At 41.9% G+C, this 27,235-nt stretch overlaps 1 protein-coding gene and 1 long non-coding RNA gene across 16 annotated transcripts in view; one reads left to right on the top strand and one right to left on the bottom strand.

Moving 5' to 3' along the window:
- The window catches only part of ZMIZ1 (zinc finger MIZ-type containing 1), a 377,100-nt gene that overhangs the window by 224,021 nt on the left and 125,844 nt on the right, over positions 1-27,235 (top strand). For all 15 annotated transcript variants that reach the window (XM_083738291.1, XM_083738293.1, XM_083738280.1 and 12 more), the window contains 2 exons: positions 464-574; positions 18,120-18,233. In XM_083738291.1, the coding sequence (XP_083594417.1) occupies positions 515-574; positions 18,120-18,233 (174 nt within the window). In that variant the 5' untranslated portion in view covers positions 464-514. The remainder of the gene's footprint in view (positions 1-463; positions 575-18,119; positions 18,234-27,235) is intronic.
- On the bottom strand, positions 19,021-22,789 carry LOC310844437. Its single transcript, XR_014564126.1, has 2 exons — positions 22,524-22,789; positions 19,021-19,140 (listed from the first exon to the last, which is right to left on the bottom strand). It is a non-coding gene; the product is annotated as an uncharacterized lncRNA (long non-coding RNA).

Here is a 27,235-nt window from a genome sequence, read left to right on the forward strand (position 1 = left end):
TATGTTGTGATGTTCGTATCCATCCCAGGTGCCTGCAGAAAGCATTTTGTGGTGACATTTATGTCAGACACCCTAATTCCCTCTCCCCTCCCTGCTGCTAAACCAACAGCTGGATTTGAAGCAGGAAGAAGAGGAGGAGGGAAAGAGGAGTCGTCTTTGGGACAGAGTTGATGGCACTGACATGATGGGAATATTGGTGGAAGGGATCTAGTATAGAATGTCTCTAGGTTTGTAGCTAGCCACCCCTGAATTATGTGACTTTGGGATGTCATTGTTACTTATTGGAATGAAAAGGCATTGCTTTCAAGAGGGCATCCATCCTCCCTTTAAACAGAAAAAACTACCACAAAGGGTAAACATCTGCTGTGTAGTATCCAGCATCTCGTTCGTTTTAGTGTTGGCAGGACTGTATTTTACTTTTTGTCGTCTTAATGATCTTTCTTGTTCTTTTTATATTTTGCAGCTTGAGGGATTTTAATGGCTTTCAGGTAGAATCCAAGTGGAGACAATCAAAATGAATTCTATGGACAGGCACATACAGCAGACCAACGATCGGCTGCAGTGCATAAAACAGGTAAGCCAAAGACATGTCATTAGACAAACCTGACGGTTGAAAGCACCCATAGCATTGCATGTCAGCCTGTGCTCTTCATGGCGTTTGTGTTGTAACAGACCTTATTTAACTACTGCACTGCTTCTTGATCTTGAAGCTCCATCAAAGCTGAACACAACCTCATCCCTTGTGAACATTTTCTAATCATTTAAGTTATTTCTCAAGTGGGGGATGGAAATGTTAATCTATATTGTCTTGCCATTTGCTGACACAGACAACCCCAAAAGGGGTTATGAGCAGCTGTGAAATGATACCTTCAGACTGGGGAATGGGAATCAAAATGGTAAATATGGTTCAATTTAAATGTGTTTAAAGTGAGGCGCACTGGAGCAAAAATTTCTAATATCGTATATGTACTGGTGAGGTGTAAATTGGTGGCATAACTAACCAGGAAAGAGATCTTAAGATTGAAGGTGGATAGCTCACTGAAAATAACGGAGTTCCATGTGGATTGTTAGGAAAGGGAATGGAAATATAATGGAAAACTAACTTATCAGAATGCCTTTATCTATGTTGCAGCCACATTTGAAATATCTTACAGTTTTGATTTACCCATTTCAAAAAGACAATATTGATCTGGAAAAGGGGGGATTCAATGACCAAATTGTTAGGATGCACTCCCTAAGGGAAAATGTTTAGAGGGAGTTTAATTTAGAAAGAAGGTGCCTGGAGGCATGATAGAGGTTCATAAATCTATACTTGGTGTAGAAAAATGGAACACACAGAGGTTTTTCTCCCTGTGTCCTAATCCTAGGATATGGGGTCATTCTGTGAAATTGAGCCTTGCGTTCTCATGTTCCTCTCTTTCATCTTGAAAGTTTGGATTCACTGTCCTGTATGTGCAAATCTACGTCATTGTCCTCTATGTGCAAGTCTACTTCTCCCCTTTTTACTTAAACATGTTTAAAAGTATTTTCCTAAAAAGATGTGTGAAATTTTGCCATGAAATATGCTTAGTTCCATGGGTAGAAGCTAAGAAGAGGCAAATTTTGCTTTTGCTTCCAGTTGCTACACATTTTGTAGACTTGTTGGCAGCAGTTACTGCTCCAAGGAGGCAGACAGCCCTCCATGCCCCCCTCACCCCCACCCTGCAAGAACGGTATAAATGATGTTCTGTGTTCTGTTTGAAGTGAGTCAGGTTACAGCAGAGGGTCAAGGCAGGTTTCTTTCTTTTTAGCTCAGACTAGGTTCTGGCGCACACAGACAGCACATTTGCTGTAATGTTTTTAGACTCCCTTTAGAACTGTGTAACTTCTCTCCCTTTCAGTTCAAGAGAGAAAGAACCCCAATTACTCAGACAGAATATAAGGGTAGGTTCAGAACAGAAAACACAACAATTAGAAATATGACATTATTTGCCCCTATAAAAATCTTATAGAAAACCTGAGGCAGTTACCTTGCATTGTCTGCCTGTAGGGACACATGGGACTGCCCTATGAAAACAAGGTTGTCCTGTACTCAATCTGTGGCATTTTTGTTCTTGCTGTATGTACTAGGCACCTTGCTACCTGAGAGAAAGTACTACTCGAGTTTCTTTTTTATGCTAAGCTTTCTAGGGTGTTTTGAGGCTGCTTCTCCCCATATTTCTAGATATTGTTGTTGTTTTTTAAGTAATGTTTATTAAGGTTTTAAGGGTTACAAAAAGAAAAAGTAAAAACATCATATTAAACAACAACAAAACAACACAACATAATATGAAAAGAAAAAGAAAAAAAGAAAAAGAAAATACAAAAACAGGGGGGAAAAATCCATTTAAAAAAAATAACACATCGAATCTTCCCATAACTTATCTTTCGTTAGCTTGTTTCCTTGACCTCCTCACACCTCCCTTTTTTGTATTCTAGTTCGGTTAACTATTTCAGCAAATCCTTTCCATCTTTTCCAATTTGTGTCCTGTAATTTATCTTAATATAATATAACTTTACTTTCCCTCGTTTCACCAATTAACAGTCTATTTTTTCCTGATCCTTTATAACATTTCTGCTAAAACCACATAAGTTCATTCCAACATCTTTCTAACATTCATTAATTTTACAATGTTTCTGTAAGTAGTCTTTAAATTTCTTCCAATCTTTCTCCACCGACTCTTCTCCCTGGTCTCAAATTCTGTCAGTCATTTCCGCCGGTTCCATATAGTCCATCACCTTCATCTGCCATTCTTCCCTGGTGGGTAGATCTTGTGTCTTCCAGTACTTTGCGATGAGTATTCTTGCTGCTGTTGTAGCATACATAAAGAAAATTCTATCCTTCTTTGGCACCGATTGGCCGGCCACCCATATTTCTAGACATTGTAGGGTGTTTTGAGGTTCCAAGAATGGTATCTAAGCCAAAAAACCTCTGGCTTAAATTTCATGTCAGCCATACTAGGCAACTGTATGCTCTTGCAGCCTCCACCCCTTCATCTCTTATTCAAGAATAGTAATTCTGATGATAATAAAAATTTACAGGAAGGTATAAGGATTACTGAGTGCAGCATGTTCAACACTTAGGAAAAGTGTGGGTGTGGGTGTGTATCGCGTTGACATTTGAAATAGGATATGTTGTTATTAAAATTATACACACACTTTATAACAACAACATATTACCCTATTTCAAATGTCAGTGTGATGCATGATTACAGTTGGCTGCTTCCCTGCTGAATATTGAAGCTGCATGACATGGTCATGCAGCTTCAGCTGAAAGAAATAACTAGAAGTTCTCGGTTACCAGGAGTCTTTTTCTGAGTGAGAGCCTAGACTCTTGTTTCATGTTATATTAGGAGGTGTTAGGCAACATCTCAGCAATCCATACTGTGTCACTCAGTTGATCCAACTTAGTGAATGTGTTCACACGTAACCTTAAACCGTAGTTTAGTGTTACATGTGCAAGCAGAAAGGAGCCCAGGCAAAGTGGTGGGCTCATGTCCTCCTACCGCACCTCCTTCCACAAATCCGGGAGAAGGAATAAACTATGATTCACTTTTGCTTTCAGTGAATCATGGCTTGTTGTTACAAGAAAATTAGGAATTGTGATTTAACATAAATTCTGCTTAAGTGCAAAACAAGCTACATAAAAACCAGGGGTTATAATCATGGGCCTGTTGTACTACAGAGAGGGAGTTATGCACTCGCTGTTGGGAGCACATTTGGAGGTGGCACAACAATACAGTTCTATGACTAATGTTGGAAACACCCAGGAGGCTGTACTCTGAAAGTTTGGTTCACACAGATCTGGGAGTTGCTTTGCCTGAAGGATTGATACATCAAGTTCGATGGGCAAGGTCTCAGGGGAAAGAAGATATATTTCTGGAGAGTTGGTTTCCATTTTTCACATATATAAATGGGCAGTAAGGAGAGGCTCAGAGGTCTTTTTGGAGGCATATATTATACCACTTAGAAAGAAAGGAGCTTGATTTCTGTCTTAAGATCTTTGTAACTGACAATGCAAAAAGACAAAACAAAGCAGAATTTGTTTTAAACCAGGATCCCTGGTTTGCATGTCACAACAAACCAAGAACCTTTGAAAATGAAACTGATCTTTGTTCATATGGGAAAGGGCGAGTGGGAGCACTCAAACCTAAAGATTCGTTCAGTTTCCCTTACATTATGAAACTCTGCTAGTTCTAGAAAGTAATTTGACCTTTCACTCTTTTAAATTTACCAAGCATATATCAAGTCTTGAATTGAACAATATACAACCTGTGCAGTTTCACACTCCAATTCCAGCCTGTACTTGGCTGCAGTCTACAGGGTTGTCTTAAAATATCACAAATCACAGTATTCATCAAGAGAGAAAAAAGGCACTCAGTCCATTCAAACAGACACATTTATGTCCTGTTGATTTCAGTGGGAAATTTAGATCAAGGGGATTTTAAAATGTGCTTCACTTTGACCAGACCATATGCATAATTTATCTCTTTTGTTGCAAAGTTACATTTAAAAATGTGTTTGGAAAAATGAAATATTTAGAAACAATCAAAGCAACAAGGATCTAGATTTCATTATGTCCTGCTTTCCTGAATTTGTAGTCTGTATATCAATATTTTTCCATGACTGTTGAGCATTTCCATTTCTGCCCCCGCCCCCCACATCCGACTGTAAAAATGTTTGAGTTAGACTGTTGTTACATGTTCACTATGTAAAACTAGGAGTAATATAAAACATGCAAATTGTACATAATTAAGGGCTGTTGCTGCAGCCCTCTGGCATATGTGTTGCCACAGATGCTGCCTATGTTATGGAACATGGCACTTATCCCTGCCCTTAATGACAGACTGTTTCACGTGTATTGTTTCAGTCTGAAGTGTACAGTCAGCTTTAGACGCAGTCAAATCTGATTCTGTTTCACTGGTGCTTTTAGGCATGGAGTGGTGTCACTAATCTCAGTGTCAATATCCACCCACGCTTTAAAGCAAAGGCATCAATGCTGAGGCAGTCAGATGTCTTATACGTTGTTTCGGTTGCTTCTAAAATATCCTAGCGTCTGTCTAGCTTTGTGCGACCTCTTTAACAAATTCTTTGTCTCCTTTCCCCGTCTGGCTGACTGTTGGAATGTGCTTCTCCAACAGTAAGAGTATGTTCAGGGGAAAGCTGTGCTGATAACAGCCAGCCATTCTTGGCTTCTCGGGCAAATCGCAGGCATCCGACTGACATTCCAACCATGGTTGAATCTCCCATCCTGGTAGGCTGCCCTCTTTGGCTCCAGAAGTTGATGAGCAGTGTGAAGATAATGACATCAAGTCAGGAAGAAAACTTCTTTAGTATTCACATTTGCTAGATAGAGTTGGGTGGTCTTCTGAACAATATGTTGAGTCTCAGCCTATGCACCCACCCATATATGAGCTGTTTATTTAAGGTGATATTTCTGCCTTCTGGATTAAGTGTATAGATTACTTTTTTAAAAACCATATATCAGGTAATAAAAAACCATCTTGCTCAGAGGCAAGAGAGAAGACAGACCAGGGAGTTAGAACAAACAATGACTGAGGATTTAGCTGCCCTTGGAAATGACAGTTTAGTGCCATATTTTGTGTTTTGTCTTTTTTCTGGCTAATTTGAATCTGCTTCTAAGCTCAGTACTATGAGGTTTAGCATCAGTAAGCTACGACTTCTGAGGCAGGCTGATGGCTATTGGCTCACCCTATGTCCTGAACCCCTGGCCTACCTGGCAGCAAGTCAGCATGCCACGTCCAAAGTTCAGTCCACACAAGTGAAGTCCAAAGGTCAGGAAACGAGGTTCAGGGTCAATCCAAGTAGTCAAGGCCAAAGTCCAGCAGTCAGGATACAGTCCAGAGTCAAACCGGAGTCCAGTTCCATAGCAATCCAGGAGCATCAAGGCCAAAAGCCCTCAACATGGGCAGTTGAGTAGGCACAGCACCTCAGCTCTGCTGCCCTTTTACACTTTGCACACTGATTGCAGCACCTGGGCTTGATGAGGCATGTGACCCTCACCTGTTCTAAGCCTACTCCAACTGAGGAATCACACACCTCCTCCCAGAGTTAATGAGCCCCACCTGTCCAGCTAGTGAGCTTGGCTGTGGGCCCTTGTTTGCCTCAGCCTCCTAAAGTGTCCCTTCGGCTGCTTCCTATGCATCAGAGCCCGCCGTGTTCGTGGAGTCAGGGGCCCCTCTGGCTCTGGTGATGAGTCCTGCTGCTCTGGTTCCTGTACACCCCGTGAGTACTTCCTGCACCAACCTCTCCTTCTCCATTCTCAGCTTGCCCCGGTTTGTCCCAGTCCCGGCTATACCTCTTGCCAGGCTCCTCTTCCGCCTCCCAGTTCTCTTGCCAGTTCATGACACCCTAGCATTCTGTGACCTGGAAGCCTGAAAATTTCTTTATGAAGAAGCTTCTTTCTTAACTCTAGGCCTTTGCAATTCATAATCATCTAAGCCAGGCAAGACCAAACTTGGCCCTCCAGCTGTCTTGGGACTACAACTCCCATCACCCCTAACTTAACAGGACCAGTGGTCAGGGGTGATGGGAATTGTAGTCCCCAAACAGCAGGAGGGTCAAGTTTAGCCATGCCTGATCTAAGCCAAACTCAGCTCTCCATTGCATATGGCAGCTCATATCTCTCTCCCCGCCGTACCCGCTTTTCCTTTTTTCTGCCTGTCTTGAATTGCAAAAATGTGACCGGGCACAGGGTTGGCAAGCACTTGGATGCCCAGAATACATTGCTAGTCTAAAGTCATGCAAACCTGTCCTGAACAGTCCTCAAAAAAAGTATTTAATATGCTTTGATGCCCTCTGACACGTTCAAAGTTTGCTAATTTAAAGGGAGACAAGAAAGAAGCCTTTTAGTGATTAAGAATGGTTCATAAGCCTGTTTGTTGGTGTATCTCTGCAACTTTTAAGTTGTTAAGTTACTTCCTTTTCTTTTTAGTTATCAGAATGTGCAAAAAGCATTTTTAGAATTGCATTCTAGAGAAAAAAAGAATCTATTATTAAAAGTCAGAAGAGTTTTTATTAACTGTGGTACAGAATTCAAGCTGTTTCTATCAGGCCCTTTTCAAGTTGGTGGGTGGAACACCCATGTTGTTTTTGAACAATGCATGGTGGTCTTTATAGGAAAAACTTAGTCTGTGTGACATAATAGAGCATTTCCTCTTGAGCAGGTTAGAGCTTAGCTGCCAGAAACCTTGCCTCATGCTTGCTGCTCTGGGATATTGGTTTCTAACTGACAGAGAAGCTGATATGGCATGGCCCCCTCCCCCCACTGAAATACACAGAAACCCGAAGAATTAACAAGCGCTATTTCACAGGGGCAGGCAGGGGGTTGGGTACTTCCTGTTTGGATAAACTACTTACAGAAAAAACCGTAAAGGAGAGGTTCTGCTGCTAGTCAACAATATTTCTCCCTCCTCTCTGACTTGATGGTTGATTACATTGCTGGCTGTGGCCTTTTGCTCCTTTTCCTGGAAATTTGAGTTTGGTTTTCCCTCTGAACGGACCATCTCTGTTTTTATTTGCAAGCTGTCAGTAAGAAAAGGTATGGCTCCCAAGAAGAGAGATGGTAGGGCTTATCAGCATCATGAACCATATGGAACTTTGAAAGTTCCTTCGAGTCCAAAGTTGTTCCCCCAACTGCGAGAGCAGGTGGAAAATGGACCCAGGACCAGGCCTCTGTTGGCAACTGACTATCTATCCATGGGCTCCCTAGCGCAAGCAGGCAACGAGGAACAGGAGAGTCTGCACGCAATCTACGTTTTGGAGGAGAGCCTTGGGCAGGTAGGCTTTGCTGTGTGGTTTTTTTTTCCTTTAAAAAATCTAAACTGAAGAGGAGAGGAGGATGTGGAGCTATGTTAGAAAGAGTCTGCATTCAGTAATTATCCAGGTTTCCTGTGAGGAAGAATAGAATTGGTGGGTAGCTTCACCGGTGATGTGGAGATATTGTTAGAGATTTAAAAGATTTAACTGGGTGTGTTACTTCAGGTTTGGAGGAGAGGTAGAGTAAAGTGGCAAAGACACCAGTGGCACTGGTTGGAGAGAAGATTCACTATAAGAACTGTCCTTTTCCAGCTGATCTTTGGTGTTTAATTTCATGTATTCCTTTATTTGATTTTGTATGTGCATTGGCACTGACAATAAAACATTTTGGTTGTTTTATGGCTCTGCCTTTTAACTTAGCATTTGTCAGGAAAGCTTTCAAAGACACACATGATAGGAAGCTAGATGAGAATTTTGCTGTCTCAGTCAAGAACAGAACAACACATGAAACTTCAGACTCTACCCAGCCCAGTGCCATCTAGTGACTAAGCCAAATAATGACACTATCCATACTTCATCTTGTCTTGGTTGCTGTTACATTTTTTGATGTTTTATCACCGGTTAAGTTGTATTGCATGCATAATGCAGCAAGGTGGTGTACAGTTAAGTCAATAGAACTAAATAAATTTCAAATGCATCCTGTTGTACTCTGTGTTTGCTGGAATACTGTTTATGCTTAACAATAACAAAATATATTCATTTGAAAAATAGTCACAGGCAATTTGAAGTGCTTTCTGCAGGTGGGGTAAAAATGCCTTGTGTTCAAAGTGGTACCCTTTATCTAACAAGCACAGAGGGTTGACCCCAGAGGCAAGGAGGGAATCGAGTATATGTCATACATAGCTACCCTAAGTGAATTCTTATTTCATTACATTCTAGGTCTTCCTTTCAATTTCTGCACTTGTTGAATTCTCTAGGTTTCTTTTCCTTTTCCTTTTTTAATGCAAATAAATTATCTTGAAGTAGCTGCACACAGAACAGGAGCGGATAGCCTTTATCCAGCCCATCAAGAACCCACCAAATTTTGACAGTGGTGGCAAAAAGAAATATAAAGTAGCCGTAGTGCTGGGGTAGCCCTGATGCAATGCAAACCATTCCTCCCTAGTTCTCTGATTGATCATTTGATGAACTCAGAGGGGTAATGATCCCCCCCTCCTCAATGACTCTGTGTAGATCAACTGAGGAGGGGGCTGTGTACACACTAAAGTGTAGGGTGGTCACATTCACAGCAAGCAAGATGTCCTGGTTTGATAACTCCCCTGGTTCCCCTCAAAAAAGAGTTCATGGTTCAAGCCAAAGTGACCGTAAATGAGCCCGTTTTCCACTGCCCCAAAGAAGGACCATTCAGACCAATTTTTCTCAGCTTTGTGTGTGCTTAGATTGTTAACATGTTAGGTTTCAATGTGATTCAATCTGTTTGTGTGGTAGAGACCTTATTTAGTTGTGTCTTTGTTCAGATTATATCATACCCTATCCCAGGGACCCAGCTCTGCTAAAACTGTAGTCCAGTGTAGGAGGACACACAAATCTAGACCAGTGGTCTGTAAGTATTGTTCTCAAATTGCTGGGGAAGGGGAAATGAGAGAAAAGTGGGATTTGAACCAAGGATTATTGTGAGCCACAGCTGCTGTTCTCAGCCATGATGCAGCACTGTCTTTTTTTTAACATGTGGAGTTGGGGGCGGGGTTTCTAGTATCAGCTTCTTTTTTGAACCATATAGAATCCACTTGCCTAAAGAAGGTATTTGTCAACCTTGGGCAGTTCAGGTTGGTATGTGGTACTGAAGAAAAACGTTGATGATTAGTGACAAGTGACTCTCAGCCTCATTCATATATTTCCAAATATCTGTTGTTAGAATCATGGTGGTTGTTTGTCATATAATTCCTTCCTTGCTTCACTGTAATAATGTCGTAGTGCGGTAGTGACCAGTTTGTCTGCTCAGGATTGGTTTCCCCTCCTCCTGTAATTGAATTTAATTTAATTGTAATCACTCTCTAATTTTTGCTATTCTTACTGTGTCCTCAGACTTGTACCTATTCTGTGACTGATCAAACCTTCTTGCAATGCATCTTTTTTCTGTAAGGAGCTGTGCATCCTGCTGCTGAAGAGGAACTGCCACAGGTCTCCAGAATCTAAATTTGCTTCAACTTCATAACTAGACTATTGCAGCGGAGCTGCTTGACTTCTTCAACATTTTTGGGATCTCACATAGTACCTAATTAATTTGCTCTTGCTCAGCTCAGTAACATCTGTGGGAGAGGCTTTCAGACTTTTAACTTCACTGAATATCCCCCTCTTTGGTTGCATTTGCACATCATGGTAAGCCAAACGGTCTTGGCACAAATGTGCTGGCTTCTGAGGAGGAAATTGCATCCACTTTGCTCCTCCCAGGACTTTTTAGCATAACACTGCATCCAGCATAAGGTTTGGCCTAGCATGTTGTGTCTCCTCTTTAACCATGATCTGTATCCAAGGTTTGTGCTACAGATTGAGGTTAAGGATGAGAAACTTTAACCACGTGTTCTGGGTTCGGATGGCATGCTAAGCCAAAACATCTTGGCTTAGCTGCTGTCCCACAGTGAGATAAAAAGCCTGCAAAGGAGCAAAGTGAGTGTGAGCTTCTCACTGGGTCACTGGGTCACTGCACATTTACACTGTGCCATACCTTGGCTTACCAGTGATGTGTGAACCTGGCCAGCAGTCTTCTCTGCCAACCCCCCCCCCCTTACACATTGCAGATGCTCCTATGTAGAGCCAACTTCTAGGTGCATTGTTCATTATGGTTTCTGCTGGGCTTCACAGTTGCACTGCATAAACCGAGAGTGCAGCCTAGAACAAATCCAACATTTCTCTACGACTGCACATCCCAGGATAGTGTTGTCATTTCCATGTTTAATGGAAGGCTCTAGTCATGCAGAGCTTCTACCATCTCCTGAGCAAAAGTAGAAAGACTGAGCCCAAGGTATTCATTTATTCAATGCCTGAGCAGCCTGATTTGAGTATATAGGCTGCAGCCCTTATGGACTATTTTTCTTAGGCGTAAGCCCCATTAAATTGGGTGTGCTTCCCTTTTATAGGATGGAGCTAAATGTATCAAATACTGGGTATCATGCCCCTTTCAAAACCCATACCCATTCTTCTGCCAACCTCCATTTGATCACAGATAAACTTCTATTTGATCACGCTTACTCTCACACTTATAGAGGTAATATTCAGGGTCTGCATGGGTTTAACTTGAAATAAACTAGCAAGATACAATGTTTTGAGAAGGCTTGCTTAAGATATCGCATTGTAGGCCATGCTTGATCTTTTGCTTGCAACAAGCTTCATAGAGGATTGTGTCATTAATGTGTGTAATATGTTTTGTGGTGGTATCTCAATAGTTAAGGCAGATAAATTGCATTACAGGGTGTCTTACATCTTTCCTCCCTTCCTTTAAAAGGGGTCTAGGGGTCAAACTGTTGTTCAAACATAATACAAAGAATTGTGTCCTGTACATCCATATCAAAAATGCTTTCCAGTATCTCAGCCTGCTGTCCCATTTTAGTTCCGTAGTAGCCAGGGAAATTAATGTCAGGGAGTGAGGAAAGGAAAGACTTTGTGAATGAACTATTTCCTGTGCATACAATGGAAGGGGGTTGAGATCACAGTACTCTGATTGCTAACGCAGCTTCTTAATGTCTGGGGCTTTGGACTATTAAAAAGCTACATTAAAAATTACAGTGAGTGATTTGCAAGCCCTTTATGGATTTATTTTGGTCCAGAGAAAACCATTATATTCACATCTAACATTTTATTTGACTCTCAGACCCACCCGCACTTTGTCTCTCTCACACACACCAAATTCATGATCAGATGCTCACTATCAATGGTGGCTTGAATGGCAGCTGCTTTAACATTATTTTCAGCCAAATCCTAGATGCGCATTATTTGGAAGTAAGCTCCATTGCTTACTCTCAAGGAAGTTTGCATAGGATTGCAGCTTAGAGGGACAGTTCATATCCATAGCACAGATACACTTTTATCAATCCCCACAACCAAGAAAATCCTTTGGAAAGAGGCTACGTTGTGATGTAAAGTAATAGAGAATGGGAATGGCAGACACCAGTCATCAGACACTCAGAAGAGTTTTGTTAGTGTTGCTGCCAGGCACTGGCAAAAATACAGTTTAAAAGAAAGAAAACAAACTACCGGTACTTCCCTCCATTTGGGGGGCAGGTGACTTTTAGACACCGAGACTCAATGCCAGGATTTTTTAAAAGGTTGACGCTGATTGGTAGCAATTGCTTTTTTCTATCTGAGTGGTTTGTATGGGTGAATTTGAGGTGTTATTCAAGTAGTTTTGGGGAGAGCCTGGCACCCACTGCTTTCCTAATGGTTGACTGTGTATGTAATTTTATTACTCGACCTGTTCCTTCATACATTACAATGATTATTCATTTTATTTTATTTATACCCCACCCATTTGGCTGGGTTGCCCCAACCACTGGGGGCGGCTTCCAACACACATATATAAAACATAACAAAACATCAAACATTAACAATTTCCCGGTAGAAGGCTGCCTTCAGATGTCTTCTAAAAATTGTGTAGTTCTTTATCTCCTTGACATCTGATGGGAGGGCATTCCATGGCAGTGTTGGGGCTGCTTCCCTGTGGCATCTTCTTGTGAACACCCCAGTAATATTGCAAGCATTCGTGTGGCTCCAGCCTCACAGGTCCTTTCTACCAGATCATCAGCCCACATGATTGGCCCCACCCATGTGTTTTGGGATTCCTAAGTAGTACCGTGGCAGCAGAGGAAAAAAACCCTCAGAAAGCAGCTTCCATGCCACTGCAGCAATATATGAAGGGGCCCTAGGCGACCCTTGATTGACGTGAATGCAAACGCACTCATTCAGCACCCACATCATTAGTTGTGTTGCTGTTTAGCAGTTCAATTAAAGCAAGAAGCAGAGCAGGTGTAACTGGGCAAAACAAACAGGCAGCTTGAGTCAGCCTTCATAATTTGGCACGGCATCCCATAAATAAATGCAGTAACTTGTTTAGCATAGTTAAGTAGTTTGCTACTCAAACAGGCCATATTTGCATGACATTCCTTTTGAGGAGCAGTTAAGATGTGGCAAATTAGCTCCATGTCATCAGAGTCTGACATGTTTCAAAGAAAAGAAAAATACCCTGCCCCCAAATATGCATTATCCTATATTAAGATTCTGCACTTATTTCCTTCAGCAGCAAATCAAGCTAAGCAGAGCGCTTGCAGTGTGATTATTTTGTTCCATATTGTTGCTGTCATTCTTTTGTGCCTTGATAAGATAACTTGAGCCCTGAGTGCTCTTCATTTGAACTATTACTGCTCTTGTGCAGAATCTAAAACATATTGGCATGTGATACCATCTGTTTTGCCTTCTCTGCTTAAAGAAGTGTCTCTTGTCACACATCTCAAACTTCATTCTGCACTATAGGTAGGTTCTCTACCTACCTCTGTGATGCCCTTCAGATTTCAATCAGGTTTCAATCTGCAAAAGTTCTATTTTTATTGGCTTCTTAAAACTCAGTGCATACATTTGAATTCAGTGTTTTAGGGCCTTGGTCTGTTGAAAGTGTTGTGCCATTGTGTTCATTCTTCTCTTCCTCCTCCCTTCCCAGTCTGGATGTTAGCCTGGTTGGTTACAGCATGGTGCTGATAGCACCAAGGTTGCAGGTTCAATTCCCACGTTGGGCAGCTACATTTTCCTGGGGTTGGACTAGATGATCCTCCGGGTCCCTTCCAGCTCTACAATTCTATGATTCTAAGACATTTTAACTCACTCCTGCAGTGTGCCCCCACTCTCTGTGCCCCGTTTGCCATCAGATCTGCTCTGCCTTGGAATGTAAGCTCATATGAGGCCACTGTAATTTCTTTGCTTTCTTTGGCTCTAGTCTCTCGGCAGCTCCTGTTGGGCTCCTGCTTCAAGCTTCGTGTCTGTGCCTTGCTGAGTCATTTGTTTTCCTTTGTCTTGTTGCTCAGCCCCATGTCTCCCTGAATACTGTCTGGTCTGTTTGCCTGCTCCCTGGCTCTTTGCCTTTGCCTTTCTCCTGATCCAGCCAAGTCATCTGCATCCTGGCTTCCTACCCCCAGCCCCAACTATGCACAACAGCTAAAGACGCTGCGTGTTGAAGCTTGCGCTGCCAAGACGTCCACCTTGGGGTAGGGATATTGATGAAGGTTTTCCAACTACAGTGCAGTAAGAGAGAAGTCGCCCCCTTGACTGATTTTTTTTTTTAAGTACTATACAAATAAATGGCATTGGGGTGGTTAAAGGAGCTGTAGCGCTGCTAGTCTTGTGGGGTGTCGCAGGCAATAGCCTCACTTTCAGCGAAGTACGGTTTGCAGAAAAAAAATGAATCGGAAAGTTTTCCAGAAAGTATTCTGCTAACCTAAATTGATGGAGATTTGATTTAGCATGTTTATTCGATTTACATTTAGTAAGCGCAACTAAAAACACCTGAAAGGATTTCCCAGAAGTATTTGAACAGAAATACTTGATTAGGAAAAAAAATAATCAATAAAGTATAGTTAGTGTGGTTTAGATGTTCAGTTTTCCACTTGGAAAATCATGTAAAGCATTTTAAGGCATGACAACTGTTACGTTTAGATTTATGAAAAAAGGACATTAAGAAACTGAGAATTGTTAACATACTATATTAGCAAGCCTCAAGAGCTGTGCAAATAAATTTGTGCGCTTCCTTGGGTTAGTCACCTGAAAAAAAGTTAATTAGAACTTTGGCTAACATTGACCTTGTTTGCACATAATGATAAACCACAGTTAATGACTTGTCATGATCACTTGTGCTTTGTTCCTATGCTGCTGCAAACAAGAGCACCAAGCCATTAAGCCTTGGCTTGTTGTTATGTTCAGACCCAGGATCGTGGTTTATGTCTCCTGAACAAACCATGCTCACTACTCAACATGAAGCCATGATTTGTTGTTGACTTTATGATGATAATGATTTGCTAGGGAGAAACTATGATCACAGTTCAGATATAACAACAAAACATGGCTTATGGCTGCTCCCAGTTGCACCTGGGAAGGAGCAAAGTAAGAGTAATCAGGCATAATCCCAGTAAATCATTTAGCCATGGCTTGTTAAATATGAACAGGCCCATTGTAGTCATTCCACTTGTTCAATTTTGTGTTCATTCACAATTCACATGGAAAAATATGGGGGGGGGGGGTGAATTCCATGGACAATTTCCCAGCTTCCCCCAGGATTGCTGCAGAATTACTCCTATCCCATCTAGCACTTTCACATATATTGAAGTGTGCACAAAGAAATGCAAAGTGCAATTTCAGCAATTCAGTATAGGGGTTTGAATGCCCAGAACCATAATACTCACTCCTAACACAAAACTCCTAAACAGTAGAAGCTCTTTCTAGGGTAATGTTGTCTGGGAAATGCTCAGCAGACTACCAAGCACCAGGTATTCTGTACACGCAGAACCCCACATAGTTCAGACAAGCCTTAATACCAAATGGGCTTCACATGCTCAGCATAGAAATTGCAGCTAAGTTGAAATTGAGGAGAGTCTACATTATGGATTTATTGTGGGAAAGCACTGAGTTTAAGCTGATTCAATCAAAAGATCCCTTTTCAACATCTATACTGAAATATTTGGGTACTGGCACCTGCAGGCTCTGTTTATATTCATGGGGCAAGTTGCATTGCCTTGAAGAGAGGCAAATTCTCCTGCCAAAATATAACACCAATAAACATAATAATTGGGGCAGACTTGGGTCTTTCAAATTTCAGCGACGCCCTGTGCGAGACCAACATTCAGTGCCCGCCTCCTGCCTTCACTATGTCATAGTTGTGGTGCCCTGCGCACCCCCTAGGCTCAGCACCCAGTGTGGCAGAACCAGTCATGCTGCCCTAAACCCACCTCTGTAGTAATAGTATTTATGTAAAGCATTGCAGATGTTCAACTTACATTACCTTGGTAATCATTATGACATATCAGTTAACAGTATTATGTTTTATTTAGATGGTGGGCTGAGGGAACAGTAACTTAGGGCATGAAGTGAAATTTAACCAAGGGACTTCCTGATCGCAGCTCTGATTTGACAATTATGCCACTCCAGTTAGCTGAGTTATATCTCCTTATATATGCCTACTGTCCACACTCTTTGTTCCTTTTAAAAAGTCAGGTTCTGTCAAAATGATGAGGGAAGAGTAAGGATACAGTATGCAAATTGCACCCCAGGATGCAAAAGATAGTTCTTTATTTTAGTTTTACTGAATAATAATTTTCCTGGTGCAGAATTTGAACAAAAAGGAGAGGTGGATGTTTCTCTTACTACTACTAACTATAGCAGTGTTTCCTCAGGAGAACAACTCAGTAGATGGTAGGGGTGAGAATGTGTATTTTATATAGCTAGCTACTGCTTTTCTATTCTAGAAATGTATTTTAGTGCTACACTAGTTTAACTGCATTGGCTTTACCCCCCAAAATTGTTCTGAATCATTGTTAAGTGAGCATACTGACAACGGACTGTTAAGAAGCCCACAGAACTGCCGCTCCCACCTTTCCAGTTGAAGTTACCGTATTTTTCGCCCTATAGGACGCACTTTTTCCCCTCCAAAAATGAAGGGGAAATGTGTGTGCGTCCTAGGGGGCAAATGCAGGCTTTCGCTGAAGCCTGGAGAGCGAGGGGGGTCGGTGTGCACCAACCCCTCTCGCTCTCCAGGCTTCAGGAAGCTATCCGCTAGCCGTGGGAGACGCAGCTCTCCCACGACTAATGGAGAGCTTGCCTGCACCCAGAAGCTTGGGGCGCTCTGAGCTCAGCACGCCCCAAGCTTCGGGCTTCGCGCAGCGCTCCGCTAGCCATGGGGCGCTTCCCCCGCCCCAGCCCCGCACTTGGGGGGGGGGGGATAAAAATATTTTTTTCGTTATTTCCCCCCCAAAAAAACTAGGTGCGTCCTATGGGCCGGTGCGTCCTATGGGGCGAAAAATACGGTACTATGTTGGTAGGCCCTTATGTATTGTATGATATATATGCAGTTTAGTCCTCTGCTGTGGTACATATTATATTATGTTTGCATTTACTGTATAAGCACCAAAGGAATATATAGAACTTTAGTTACTGAAGTGAATACCAAGCCCTTGTAGAAATTACTTAAGATAGGGAAAGAGATGGAATATATAAACATCCATCACAGTGGTCTCTTCTCAAGGGGTTTGAAAGCAAATTATGTAGAGATTTAAGGGCAAAATCCTTTCCATCTTCTAAATTTCTTAATAATTTTCATGGTTAGAGTACTTTGATGTAAAAGGGCAGAAACTGAACTCCGTAGAACATGGCTGTGATTTGGTCAGTCCCACAGAGAATGAGATAGTGAAGAATGCATTAACTCAGCAGGTGTCCATCAGGCACAAATTCACTTCTTCCTCCTAGGCATAATAGGAGATAAATTCTTTTTTCTGCTAGGGTGGAGAAGCAGTGTGATCTTTCTTCTGTAATCTTCAATATGTTCACTTATGTCGTCGTCACTGAAATACTTAGATGCAGTAGTTTCCCTCCATTTATTATTTTTTCCACTTTATTACTATTGTACCTCGCCCTTCCTTCGAGTAGCTCAGGAGGGCTTGCACCTGGCATGGGTAGGTTAGTTAGCCTGGGACACTGAGGCAGACCCAGTAAAGCCAGATCTACTGGCTAAGAAATGGTTTTTAAAAAGTGCTCAGTACTGTGAAAGACCACAGTGGATATATGGCATATGAGAGAGAGAGTCCAATTTGTATGCCGCAGCTTTGTACTGTTAGCATATTTTGCATATCCATGTTGTAACCAACAGGCAAGTGGAAAGAGAGCAGATGGACGTGAACTCATTCTATTACTTTATATATAGACAAAGGAGTAATTGGTAAGCATAGCCTATGTCTCTGATTTTAGACATAGTGTGAAAGGATTGTCAGGATTCTAGTGAGAATGTGCAGACAAATATTGTGAATTTCAGAACTTTGAGGCTATGTGTCTATTAGCAACACTGTTGGGTCCAGTTGCCAAAGCAAAGATGGTGGCATTCAGCCAGGTCAAATAACTACAGTTGGACGTTATGTGCCAGGATTGGTTACGGATTTTGGTACATATCCGTGAGAGAGAAAATTAGATACTGTGTATATAACCTGTGCCAGCTGTACCTATAAAATACCTAATCTAAAACACATTTAGTTGGAGAGCATCTATTTACCTAATTATATTTAATTTCCCTTCTCTCCCAGCACTTACAGAATCCTGCCAACTTCCACAATGCAGCTACAGAACTCCTGGATTGGTGTGGTGATCCGAGAGCGTTCCAGAGGCCCTTTGAACAGAGTCTGATGGGCTGTTTGACGGTATGTCAACTCTGGTGCAGCAGAATATTTTTCCACTGGCATTTTAAATTGTTACTTGCATCCCTAAGGACGGCTGGTTTGGGGAGGAGGAGGTGGAGGCTGTGCAGCTAAATACACTGATTCATTACCCTCTTATTCCTCTTCCTTTACCTGTCCATCCCTTTTCTAACAGAGCACCTGAGTTTTCACATTCTATAAGTTGTGGGGTAAGAGATCATTAAAGGTTAGAAGATCTTGGATTTGAGAGGTGGATTTGTTCCTCCTCAGGGCTTTAGAACTAAACTCGGGGATTTTGACTAGCTTTGCAAATCAGTCAAGAAAAGCTACCAGTCCATGAAAAAGTTTACAAGCCCATTGCTTATATATATATCCGTGTTATTCATATGGCCTAAACGAAATAAAAGGAAATTGCTTTTGTGAAGTTTCTGGTCTTCATTGCTTGGGCTTCTGACTTGGCTCAGAGGACTTGTTGAGTGGCTATTTACAATCCTGTCTTAGACCATGCATACATTAGCCTTAGCTCTGCCTTCCACCTATGTCTCCCCTCTCCCCTTTCCTACCCAATCCAGCTGTGTTTGGGACGGTGCCATTATATTAAATACTACATACTGCATAGTAGTGTACACACAAACATTCAACAAGTGAGCTGCTGTGGTAAGGTGACTGAGAATGTGTGGTGTGAACCAGGAAGTCTCCGGTTCAAAGCTACTATAACCACAGACTCACTGAATGGCCACAGGAAAGCCACTATTCTCTCACACCCAACTGTAATATCTCCACACAGAAATGGTGTGTACATTACACAACTTTACTGCTGAAGCTACATTTGTTCTGGCCTTGTAAGCTGCTGTTGCCAAATCACTGCAGTTCAGTGTTTGATGTGTTGTTTATCCATGGTTTTTCAGATCTGTTTAAAAAATAAATAATATAATATAATTAATATAATATAATATAATATAATATAATATAATATAATATAATATAAATCACTATTTAAGCACTAGCCTGTCTAGTGGGAAGAGGCAGAGTGCTAGTAAGGCCTACTGAGCCTTTAACTGAACATTTTCTTCTTGTAGCTTCCACTTCTGTTATTTCTTCCTGTTCATTGTAACTTGGGGATTCCCCCTTAATTGCCCCTTAATTCATCAACTTCCGTTCCTTCCAGGAGGTATAGGGTGGACTGTTGGCTTTAGTTCCTGATATTCTTGCATTATTATATGTGTGTGTTACACAGTTTTATGCATGTTTTAATTATATTGTAAATCATTTTGGGATGCCTCGTGAGAAGTGATTCATAAATGAAATAATATTGTTGGTGTTATTGCTGTTAATGCTAGTTTGGTTTCAAAGAAAAATAAATATAAATGGAAACTAGTAAGGCACTCCCCCACCAACAAAAGCTGACTAACTAAAGAACAATTCATCACCAATTCCCCAGCTGCTCTGAGAACAAAGCAGAAACAAAAAGGGCATAATGTGCAAAGAAAAAAGTTTTAGTGTAGAAGCAACTTGGATTCTCAAGCCTCACCTCCATTTACAGTATCCCTGCCTCTTGAGTGTTACCAATACCATTTATAGGCATAAAAGCATTTTTTGGAAACACATTCTTTTTGTAACAAAATATGGAAACAAAAAAACAAAACAAAAAAACTTAACAATGTGTCTTATAGCTAAAGACACATCGTTACCAGTTCTTTTTGGTTTTTTTTAATGAATGGCCACATTTGCCTCTGAATATTGGGGCAAGGATATGTTAGAAAACTCTGACTCTAAGGAACCATTTCTAGGACTTCTATTTAGAAACCTTATTCAAAATGGAATGTATGTAACATAATTCCCTTATCTACTTAAATCTTTGTTATGTGTTCAATGCTCTAGTCTAGAGTGTTTTTTATACATTGGGTTATTTAATGATTATACCTCAAGTTATAGGGGGACGCGGGTGGTGCTGTGGGTAAAACCTCAGTGCCTAGGACTTGCCGATCGTATGGTCGGCGGTTCGAATCCCCGCGGCGGGGTGAGCTCCCGTCTTTCGGTCCCAGCTCCTGCCCACCTAGCAGTTCGAAAGCACCCTTAAGTGCAAGTAGATAAATAGGTACCGCTTTATAGCGGGAAGGTAAACGGCGTTTCCGTGTGCTGCGCTGGTGCAGGCTCGCCAGAGCAGCTTCGTCACGCTGCCCACGTGACCCGGAAGTGTCTCTGGACAGCGCTGGCCCCCGGCCTCTTAAGTGAGATGGGTGCAAAACCCTAGAGTCGGACACGACTGGTCCGTACGGGCAGGGGTACCTTTACCTTTACCTCAAGTTATTATTAGGTAAAAGTTTCTGATTTATTTCTTATTCAACATTTAAATTTTTATTTGTTGCCAAAAGTAAAACTGAAATTACCATCCAGCCTGCAAACTTTATTTGCAGATATTTCTGTTGCCACCTTTCATTTATTCTGGTTTAGTACTGGCATTTTTAGTTTCCTTTTTACGTGTTTTTGTTCTTTTTACATGTGTTTAATTTGATTGCATGTTGCTTTGAGATATTGTAGAAACGTGAGAAGACAATAAATATTCAGATAATTTCAAGCACACTCAAGTGTCTTAAAACAAAACAATATGAGTTAGCAGCTGGTTGCCATTTTTTCAGTAACTGAAAAGCTTGCAAAATTAAATGAGGAAAAATTCGTTCTGACACCAGCAGGGGGGGTATGCACTTGTCTCTTTCTACCAGTTATGAGATTCACTGAGAGTTTTGTAATTAGCGGTTATTAAACTCTTGATTAGCAGGAGAGTTAGGTTAAGAGACATTTTCCTAGCAATATGATGATGTGATGAGGGAACCAGAGAAAGCTGCAGCCAAGTGATCAGTTTTCTATTTGAAAATATAAAGGGAACCCTTGCAGGCTGCAGTGTGGAAAAGCACTTTTTTTCCTGCAGAAATGAGGAAAAAATGGTGGGCTGATTTGCTTTGTGTAGTTTCCTGTTGTCAGCTTGCATCAGACCCACTTCTTCCATCTTCATTTGTAAGCTATTCTTTCATTATGATGGGATCAGCACTAGGGAGAAATTGAATTCTGAACTTTCTGGGAATGGAGTTGGAATTTCAGCTTACAGAGTCTGCTCATCCTTCTCCCTTCTTTTTTCAGCCCTGAGAACCTCTCTTCAGCTTCCCTTATCATGCTACTCCCATTGCCCTTTTCTTTTTCACGTTCTGCTTGTCCATACTAGATTCTCAACTTGGATCTCTCAACTTATAATCATTTCACCCTCTTGTGAAAAATACCGTATTTTTCACTCTATAAGACGTACCAGACCGTAAGACACACCTAGTTTTTGGAGGAGGAAAACAAGAAAAAAATATTCTGAATCTCAGAAGCCAGAACAACAAGAGGGATCGCTGCGCAGCAAAAGCAGCGATCCCTCTTGCTGTTCTGTCTTCTGGGATAGCTGTGCAGCCTGCATTCGCTCCATAAGATGCACACACATTTCCCCCTACTTTTTAGGAGGGAAAAAGTGAGTCTTATAGAGCAAAAAATACAGTAAATATATATATGTTGAGTTTTTAATCTTAGTTCTGTGTTTCTCAAACTTGGGTCTCCAGCTGTTGTTGGACTACAACTCTCATCATCCCTGACCACAGGTTGTGCTAGCTAGGAATGATGGGAGTTGTAGTCGAGCTAGAGATCCAAGTCCGAGAAACACTGCCTTAGTTGGCAACTCATGTTTAACAGGTTCCGTATTTGGATCAAGCAAGGACCAACCACTGACTCACCCCGATCCAAGCTAAGGGCAAAGGGCCCATTAACCCTCTCTGCAGCTGCTCTCATTTGCCTGATGCCTTGGATCATCCAGCACCGGAGCCAGCAGGTGGGATGGATAATAAAGAGACAACTTTGCCAGAACATCTGTTGCTGTCCACACTGGTGGAGAAGATTAAAAAGCCCCTTGCCCTTTACCTTGGCTTGGAAGGAAGCGGCTAAGATGCATAAGGAACAGGGTTTGGGGTTCAGGGACCGTGCTCGGGGCCAGACTTGGCTCCTGAGCTGCCAGTTGTCTCTCCCAGCCTTAATTTGTAAGGCCGCCTCTCTTCTAAGTATAGAATAATGAGAGCAGACTATTTTATAAGTGCACTTTAAGGGTTCTGATCTCATAAAGCAGCAAATGGAGCATTCGTTCGGCAACTGCTGCCAACTTTCCCACTAGTTTAATTGAGTTAGAATGCAGCGCCGTGGTTGCAAAGCTGGTGCATTTAATTAACTTTAGAAGACAGAAGGGCTGTAGCTCACTGGCAGAGTACATACCTTGCATAGAGTTCAAACCTCTTTCCAGGTTAGGCTGGAAAGGCACCTGTCTGTCACCCTGGAGAGCCACTGCCAGTTAGCATAGACAACACTTAGAGAGGTGGACCAAGGGAAGGGGGCAGCTGCTGCTCTGCCATATCTTGTCTTCCATGCACTTGTCTTGTGACATCAGTGGTTCTAGGTCACATGGGAAGAATCCATGATGCAGCTAGGCCTGTAGCCGGGGCGGGTAGAGGCTAGAGGGGGCTATCATTTAATTTTCTGTGCCCCCCCCAATATTTTTAAACCAATAATTCAGTCACCTGGAACCCATGTGTTTAAATGTCTTTTTGTCCTGGTTGTTGTTGTTTTTCTCAGCAAGTTTGTGAGTGTGAGAGCCATTTTTATTTCATTCCCCCCCCCCAAAAAATTATTTGTTTTCACAATAATATAAACAAACAAACAAACAAACACACAAAACAAACAAAACAAACATAAATCATAGCCTTATTAAAATTTACAGTTATTAACTTTGTTAAGTGACTTCCTCGCTTCCCCTTGGTTGAATTTCATTGCATGTCCTTTTAATTTTTATTGCATTTTTTGACCACAAGGCCGTTGACAGTAGCTACAGGTTTCCTTTGAGCAGAATGCCTCAACAGCACATCTTTTCTCCTTTTGCCAAGGTGGATTGTGAGAAAAAGGGACCTCTTGAGAACCTGTCTGTTTCCCAGTCGGCAGTGGGAGAGAAATACATGTTAGGGGAGCTGGGAGAGGAGAGAGAATTCTGGAGGCTTCTGTCGAACTACATGGGAAATCATTTGTGGCCAAGGAGGCTAGCAATCCTATACTCTCTGGGTTGTATTAAACTACTCAGAGTAAACCCATTGAAATTAAGTTTGCTAGGTCTACTTTGAGTAGGGCTGTCACTGAATATCACTTATGCCAGTACATACGTGTGTTGATAATGTGACGTGCGGAGAGGACGAGAGAATTATGTTGAAACTTGAGGGCTGCTTGGAGAGAGGGGGAGATTTATTAAACCCTTTTCTCTTGTGAATCTCCCAAACTTCAACGTATTAAGAGGTAGACTGCCCCGAACCTGGAGATTCCATGTAGCACTCCAGTGACAGATCTCGTCCTCTTTACTTCTCCAGGTTCAGAGGCAGTCTAACTCTGAATATTCTGAAGGAGGCAAACAACAGAAAAGCACTATTGACTTCAGACCTTGCTTGTGGGCTTCAGTATTCACTGGGTGCCATGGGGAGAAGCAGGATGCTGGGTAAGATTAATCTTTGACTGATCCATCCTGCTTCTCACTATGATCCAGCACAGCTGTTCCTTACATTCAAGGGACTCCCATCTCTTGCGGGGGTGCAATTAGTGCCAGCACCATCCGTTAAGAGTTTGGGTGTAATCTTCGACACCTCCCTTTCCATGGAGGTGCACATTGCAGCTATAACAAAGGCGGCATTTTTTCATCTCCGCCAAGCTAAGCAGTTGGCTCCTTACCTCTCTCGCCCTGACCTAGCCACTGTGATCCATGCGACAGTCACCTCCAGACTGGATTATTGTAACTCACTCTACGTGGGGCTGCCCTTGAGACTGACCCAGAAACTCCAGCAGGTGCAGAATGCTGCAGCGAGACTCCTTATGGGGTCCTCGCTGCGAGATCACATTCACCCGGTGCTATACCAGCTGCACTGGCTCCCAGTGAAGTACAGGATCAGGTTTAAGGTGCTGGTTTTAAACTTTAAAGCCCTATAAGGCCTAGGACCCTCGTACCTACGGGACCACCTCTCCTGGTATGTCCCATGGAGGACCTTACGGTCTTCAAACAAAAACATCTTGTTGTTGTTTAGTCATTTAGTCGTGTATGACTCTTTGTGACCCCATGGACCCGAGCACGCCAGGCACTTCTGTCTTCCACTGCCTCCCGCAGTTTAGTCAATCTCATGCTGGTAGCTTCGAGAACACTATCCAACCATCTCGTCCTCTGCTGTCCCCTTCTCCTTGTGCCCTCCATCTTTCCCAACATCAGGGTCTTTTCCAGGGAGTCTTCTCTTCTCATGAGGTGGCCAAAGTATTGGAGCCTCAGCTTCACGATCTGAAAATTTAAAATCATATAAATACACATACTTACTAGGGATGTAGGAGAGGGGAGTAAGCACTGCTTCTAGCGTTGTTGGTTGGAGAAGGTGAGAAAGCATGTACAGAGAAGGGAAGGGATGATGGCTGGAATGTATTATGTTATGGCACCATGTATTATGTACATTGTGACATCATAATGCTTTGTGTGGAGAGGAGTTGGGTTGATCGTCATGACAACCTAACCACAGTTATCCATGCCCTTAAAACATCTCAGATTGACCACTATAATGGGCTGCCCATGGGGCTGCCCTTGAAGACTATTTGAAAGCTGCATTCGATTCAGAAAGCAGCTTCTATTTTTCCACTTCCAAGTGATCATTTTGAACCTATTACACCACTGCATAAAGAACTTCACTGGCTACAAATCTGCTTCTGAGTGCAATTTATAGCGCTAGTGTCTACCTTTAAAGCCTTTTTATAGTCTGGCATCATCACCACCATCATCAGGATACTTATACCCCACCTTTTTGCCTGAAGGAAGCTTTGCTTCACTATCAACTTGCCTACGTATTGAAGTTGTCCTCGGTGGTTCTCCACCGTGTACCTCTGCCTCCAGAGAAGTTTGCCTGTTCTGCCTTTTGGTGCTGGGCAAAGCCCCCCCCCCCCCGGCTTTTTAATGTTGTTTTAGCATAGCTCATTTATATTTTTGTATTTTATCCTTTTTTTGTAAAATATCCCAGAAGCACATCTAAAGATTGATATATAAATCTTTTAAGCAAACTGATGGTGATACTACAATGTTTTCTGCACCCCTAAAAGAAGCCCAAGCTTGTAAAACAGCAAGCTAGAATAGGGGCAGGGGAAAGACCCTTGTTTGTGCTTTAGTGAGGATGTTTAAGGAGTCTCTTGATTTTGAAAACTCAGGCATGAATGCTTTTCTGCTCACCTCCTGGTGTTCAACTCTGCTTTATTTTTAATGAAACTGCCGAGGAATTGCTAATACCTCTAGAATGTCAGAGCTGCGGAAAGGAGTTGGGGGAAGAGTGGAGAGACTTAAACTTCCCCCTTTCCCCCCTATGTCTTTGAAAAATCTTCCTGGAAACGTTTCTGTGAATGTAACTAGGAAGGCTGAATTCAGCATTACAGTGGTACCTTGGTTTACGAACTTAATCCGATATGGAAGTTCGTTCTTAAACCAAAGCATTCTTAAACCAAGACGTGCTTTCCCATAGCAGCAGGGGACTCAATTTACAAATGGAACACACTCAGCAGGAAGCGAAACATGTTCTTATTCCAAGGCAAAGTTCACAAATCAAAACACCTACTTCCGGGTTTGCAGCGTTCTTAATCCATGTTGTTCATAAACTAAGCTGTTTTTTAAACCAAGGTACCACTGTACTGCTTCAACACTGAAGAAGAGAGAGTAATTTGAAGGCTAGCACACAAAAGCATAGGCGCCAACACCTAGGGGCCAAGGGGGTCTTAGCCCCTCACCAATGAAATATTTGAGGGGGCTACCCCCCCCCAGTTAATGGGCATTGCGATTCAGATGGCATGCATGTACCATATCATGTGATTGATTATACTGGGCAGACTTACCTCCCCCCCTCCCCCAGTATTTTATTCAAGTTGGCACCCCTGCACAGAACTGAAAATACATTGGTCCTGATTTCTCAAAAGAGACCACCACAGAAATGTTATCAGAGTGATTTCCTTGTTATAAATAAAGTTTAATCTGTTGATTAAATAGGAAAGATTAAGTTGTTAACCTTTTGCATTGTGTTACCTGAATTTATAGCAGGCTTATACATAGCCACTTGCTATTAAGAATTGACTTCTGGTAACCAGGAAAAATAGCAAGCTTTGCAAATATTGGTTCTGTTAGACCCCAAGTGACCTAAGAATTATATATAAGCCGCCTGGACAGTAGGACTTGTGAGCTAGTAACTTTTGTTGAGTAATTTGCAGCGCTGATTTATAGACAAGCTTAAATATGTCACTTCTATAATGCTATGCAACTCACACTGAAATTCAACCAACACTCTTTCTCCTCTATTTTGCTTGCCATGTAAGTTAAGAATGATGGTATAAAGAATGCACCACTTGAAAAAGTGATGTTTTCTCAACTGTTTTTGTCCAGGAAAACAGAGGTTAGGTTGAAACTAAGAAGAAAACACTGCTTCCACTAAGATAATATGAACATGAAAACCAAATCAGATGTTATTAACCAAGAGTTTTGTGGCACCTTATATATTGATAAACCAAATCTGACACAGAAAGTATCCATGTTATAGCGGTAGATGCAGTCTAACTGGGGGGGGGGGGGAGTATTAATTCAAAAGTGGAATTATTTCTACACATCAGCTTCCCCTGCAGATGTTTAGCTTTTAGTTTTCAAATTGCAACAGCAATGAACTAGCCATCCATCAATCTCAGTGTTATTCATGTTGTGAATCTTTATTGTTAATTAGGAAAAGTGGGTACTGGAGGGCAGTTCAGATTAATAAGAGTCATGCAATTGTGCTGACTAGTTAACGTAGAATAGGAAAATTTCATTACCATTTATAGGTTATCACATATCTTTGTTTCCCATTCTCTTCTCTATCATTGTTTTATGGCAAGCTAGTGTTGGACACAGATAA

This window comes from Podarcis gaigeae, assembly GCF_964106915.1.
Source record: "Podarcis gaigeae genome assembly, chromosome: 5".
NCBI classification, from domain to species: Eukaryota; Metazoa; Chordata; class Lepidosauria; order Squamata; family Lacertidae; genus Podarcis; species Podarcis gaigeae.